A 4,986-nucleotide genomic window follows, 5' to 3' on the forward strand; every position below is an offset into this window, starting at 1 on the left:
AAGCCCCATCCAACCTGGTCTTGAACACTTCCAGTGATAGAGCAACCATAGTTTCTCTGGGCAACCTGTGCCAGGGCCTCACCAGCCTCACAGTGAAGGATTTCTTCCTAATATCTAATCTAAACCTGTCCTCTTACAGCTTAAAGCCATTCCTACTTGTCTTGTTGATGCATAGAGGGGGATGTTTTATTCTAGCAGAAGGAGGAATAGATTGAGCAACACATTACACACTGTCCTTTTAAAAAGCCACAAATATGCCATCTTCCCATCTTCAGGGGCCCTGGGTGGTCAGAATTCAGCTGGGGTTTATATTCTTGCCGTCTGAGAAAATGAGACCAGAAGTGTGCGGCACTTTATCCCTGTCTTGTTTACAAGCAGCAGGAGAATGTCCTGGGAAATGTGAGCAGCTAATTTTAGGTGACTACATAGTTCAGGCCTTCCAAAAGGAGAAGGAATGTATCTCCAGCCAGACTGCCTGGAGCTCCAAATTTCCTGAAGGCAGTGGATGTTTATGGCATCTCCAGAACCTGAAATCTTTTGTATGCAGACATAATTATCTGGTGTGCCACAAGCAGAGGTGGCTGTCATGGACATGATTGTGAAATCCTCCATCTCATGGAAGAGGAGAAGCTGCATCTGGGGTGGTTTGCACGGTGCTAATGCTCTCCAGCCCCAGACCCAAGGGGATTTCCAAATGCTAATTAATTAAGAATCAGAGTTTTCTGTTTCTAGTAGTGGACACACAGGGAGCGTGGAGGCTGATCTGGTGTTGCACAGGAACCTGAAAGGACCTAGATGAATTGCAGGGCTTGATTCCCAGGTAAACTTCCCTACCTTGGAGGCAGGAAGGAAAGAGGCTGAATTTAAATAACCCACTACATATTCCCTGTGTTTTTTTCCATCTTCTGTCTTGTTTCCCAGCACTCAGCTGTGGCGGGGATATGCTGGGGCTGCATTGCACAGTGCCTGGGCTCCCGGCCCGGCTTTGTATTGGCCCAAAGAAGGTACCATCTGTAGGAAGTCCCGTCCCGTTCGTGCCTGTATATAAACTGCCACCGCACCATCCCTTGTACCACTTCTCCCCGGGAAAGCTTCCTGACCATAAGGAACGGCTCCATCTTTCTCAAGTCACTCCATATGTACAGAGTCTCCTGTCCAAAATCTGACTGCTCTGTCCCACCCTGGCCAGCAAGGACTAAGAGTGCCCTCTGCTGCACTCCTCCTTCCGTGGCAGTGCTCTGCTTGCTCTTCAGGAATAAACAAAACGACTCTTTACTACAAAAAACAACTCTTTCATATTCTAAAGGTCGGCCGTGCTGGCTGTGCACAAGCCTGGTGCTGCATTTCAGCAGCAAACAGAAAGGATCATGACCCCAAATAAACATGTGTGTGATCCTGCATCCATCCCAAAGCACTTTGGGGAACCTCTGCCCTTTACGAAAAACTTTAATCCAGGAGCTTTTCATTGCTTTATAAAATACACAGCTCCTCATGCAGGAGTTCTAATCACAAAACTTTCATTCCCCGGAGCTGACAGGTGATGCACAGCCAGATATGTACCCGACAGCACCAAACTACCCATCCCTCCCTCCTGCTCAGACTCTGAGCGCCACAAATCTCTGTTTCATCACTCTTCAGCCCTTGCAGCCAAAAAGGAACAAAGGGGGTCTGTGTCAGGAAAGCTGTGCCGAGCTTCATAATCGGAGGTAGAAAGAGGAAAAATTTAAAAATAATAATCCTGCTTTTACTGGGGTTTGATTTACCCACTTGGAAAGTAACCAAGCTGCAGGCAGCGGTGGCAGCCCCATAACCGCCGGAGCCGCAGGAATCCGCTCGTGCTCCCTGGAATTTGGGCATTTTTTGTTGCACCCTTTTGGGCTCCGTTCCAGCCTGTCACTCAGCTCGGGGCCCGCCCCTTCCAGAGGATATTTAAAGAGAAGCTGCTGTGCAGCTTGCTTCAGAGAGACGGGAAGCTCCGAGGGAGAGGGAGGGGGTAGCCAGCAGTCTGGATCCCTGCCCTTCGCAGTACTCGGGATGCCTGGCAGCTTGGGGACAGTGCCCCGGACCCTGCTCCTGCTCCTCCTCGCCCCTGGCTGGGTACGTACGGCCCTGCAGCAGCTCTGCCTGGGCACTGCAGCTTCTTGCTTCGACGCGTGCGAGGGCTTTGGGCTGACTCTTCCCGGCTGACAGCTGCTCCCGAGTTTCCGAGGGGAGCTGGGCTGGGAGCAGAGTGATGCAAAGGTCCTGGGTACCTAAACCACATTGGGGGCTGCCCCGCGTGACCTGTGTCATCCACGGGTCTCAGAGCTCCTGGCACATGGGAATGGGTTTTGTTTCCTCCTACTCCTGGAAGCCAGAAATCGACCCTGGTCTAGAAGCGGGAGAAGAGAGCAGAGAGAGGGGAAGTCAGTGAGTTTGTCATTGCAAAGAGTAACAGTCTCATATCCCAATTCCTTCCCATCACCACTCTTCCCCAGCTATCACTGAATCCACCCATGTGCTCCCAAAAGCAGTGATCTCAAGGGGAAAATTAGACTGCATCATCTCCAGAGCAGGATTTCTGCCTGTTTTCCTGTTAATACAGGTTCTTGAGAGAGCAGCTGATTCCTCTGTGGACATTTGAGTGCTGTTCTCATGTCAGCAGCATCAGGAACGTCACTGCCATCAATAAATTGCTGTAAGTGCTTTTTGGCTCAGTGAAACTGGGTTCACAGAGCCCCTTGCAGGGCTTGTTGAGGTGAGAGAGGCAATCAGTTCCTGGTTGGTGAGGTTTCTTGGATTGCTCCTAGCAGTACTTAGTGTGTGCCAGCCCTTTTCCTGCCAAGAATGCGAACTGGGCTGCAGTCTAAGGGAAATAGCTGCCATTTAGGGTGGGTATCTTGATTCTTACTCTGGCTCAGCTGTGGCAGCACCACGTAGCTCATATAAACAATAACAAGTAATCCTACCACTGTGTCTCTTGGTTACCACTCTGAGACAGGTGATTTTCCCTAAACCTCAATGTCAAATGCTCAGAAATGTGAGTTTTTACTTTCTTTAAGCCTTAGGTTGGATTCAGTGACCTTTGGTGTCTTTTCCAACCTTAATGATTCTGTGATGCTTTGTGGATTAAGGCAGAAAATGAAAGCTGTTACTCCTCAATCTCTATTCTGTGTTGTTCAGAGGTAGGAGTAGCTCCAGGATTACTGTGAGTTGGTTGTGTTTAGGCTCATCCTGGGCAGGTGTCTGTATCCCTGTGCTCTGTCTGTGAAGGGGATCCCTGGTTCTTGTCTCTCCAAAGGAACTGTTATACTTGCTGCAGCAGCTGTAGGAAGGCATCTTTAGAGCCTGAGATGGAGAGAGAGCAAAGGTTATCCACAGTCATTTGGAGTTTGAAGGATGAATAGCTGTGTTTTGGCTGCTTAGTCTTGGAGCACTAAAAGAAGTAGCTGAGTGTTTATTATATCACCTCTACCTTGCAGCATTAACCCCTGACTCCCAAAGCTCTTTGCAAACACCCAGCTCAGCTCAAAATTGACCTTTTCCTGCCCTCTGAGTACAGTGGGATCAAAATGAGACCAAGCATATTTTGAAACATCCTCTTTGGTTTGGCTCCCTTAGCTGGTTCCCTGGGCTTCTGTAGACATTAGTCAGGAATGAGAAATCCAGACAGTGACACAAACGTGCTGCAGTGGTGGGAGCTCACGTTGCAGCGCTCATGCCTTCCAAAAGGTGCAGGGGAAGAGGTTTTATGTAAATATGAAGCAGGAAGAACATTCTCAGTTTTTCTTACCTGCAGGTAACTGGGTTTGATTTTGGCAGTTGGGAGGGAGCTTGTTCTGGCTTGTCAGCTGAGCAGACAGCTCTGGGGAGTCAGAGGTGGAGAACACAATGGAGTAGAGCAGAGCAGGGGAGTCCTCTGGTCTGAGTGTTGGCACTTCTGCTGTGGCTTGGCCATCACTCAGGGGTCCTGGAGGTCCCACAGCTTCACATGCAGTGTTTGTGATGGAAGCAAGAGCTGTCAGAAAAGCCAGGAGAGCCAACACTCCAGGCTTTAAAACCTTCTTAAATCCATGGCCTGATCTCTGGTTCTGTTCTGCTGCTCTCAGAGTTCACAGCAATGCTCTGCAAACCTCAGCAGAAGCCAGGTCAAGGTTGTCGTGAACTTGAAGTCAAGTGTGCGCCCAGTGAAGGCAGAAGTGAGTTTTGGGGCAACCCTTTCTGCAGAGGCATGGATGTGACAGCCTGGTCAGAGAGTGAGAAAACTAGATAAGTTTTCCCAGAATTGGCTTGTGAGACTTTAGGGAGCTGAAGATAAACAATGATAGCTTATTATTATAAACAACCTGCAGGTGGTGTTTTCCCACTCTCTGTTTTCCTGTTTTTTTCAATGATTGTTTATAAGAATGGCTAATTAACAAAACAGCTATCAGGTGAAATGTATTGATTATTGATCAATATGATCTATCTGTATTGGAACAGTGTATAAAAAGAGAGAATTCAAAGTAAAGTGAGGTGCTGTGCAAAGCAGCCTTCTGGTGAATCTGTGTCATTTCTTACTTGACAGTGACACAGATGGAAGAAAATGAAATATTCTCTGAGTTGAATCCCTCTGGACCCGGGTCAGTGGCAGGTTATGTGGAAATATTGCGCTTTGTGTTACCTTTGGGTCTGCAACAAAGCCCTGAATTCCAATCCTGGCAGTTCTTGGGAACGGTTTATGGAGTTCTTTGGGGCGGTTTTAGGGTAGTTCTTTGGGCAGAAGAACGAGAAGCAGCCCTTGGAAAGAATGCAGGGTGAAGGGTGCTCCATGCAAAACAAATATAATCCACTATTCAGCCTCTCTGAAAGAAAATTCAGTAATGGAGGGCTCAAGGAAGTTGGTTGAACATTGACTTTTTCCCACTTGAGAGCCTCCCTGGCCAGGCAGTTTTTCAGTGCTCTGGCTGCTGGGTGTGTGTGAGCCAAACCCCATTCCAGCTCATTCCCTCCTCTTCCAGGCCTTGG

General features: G+C 48.5%; 1 protein-coding gene across 1 annotated transcript in view; it reads left to right on the forward strand.

Annotated features, from left to right (window-relative positions):
• The first annotated feature begins 2,034 nt into the window (after positions 1 to 2,034).
• The window catches only part of LOC102037450 (CCN family member 2-like), a 22,939-nt gene continuing 19,987 nt past the window's right edge, over positions 2,035 to 4,986 (forward strand). Inside the window, exon 1 of the mRNA XM_031061858.1 lies at positions 2,035 to 2,097. Coding sequence (XP_030917718.1) covers positions 2,035 to 2,097 — 63 coding nt within the window. The remainder of the gene's footprint in view (positions 2,098 to 4,986) is intronic.

The sequence above is a fragment of the Geospiza fortis genome, unplaced genomic scaffold (genome assembly GCF_000277835.1).
Source record: "Geospiza fortis unplaced genomic scaffold, GeoFor_1.0 scaffold32, whole genome shotgun sequence".
Taxonomy (NCBI): domain Eukaryota; kingdom Metazoa; phylum Chordata; class Aves; order Passeriformes; family Thraupidae; genus Geospiza; species Geospiza fortis.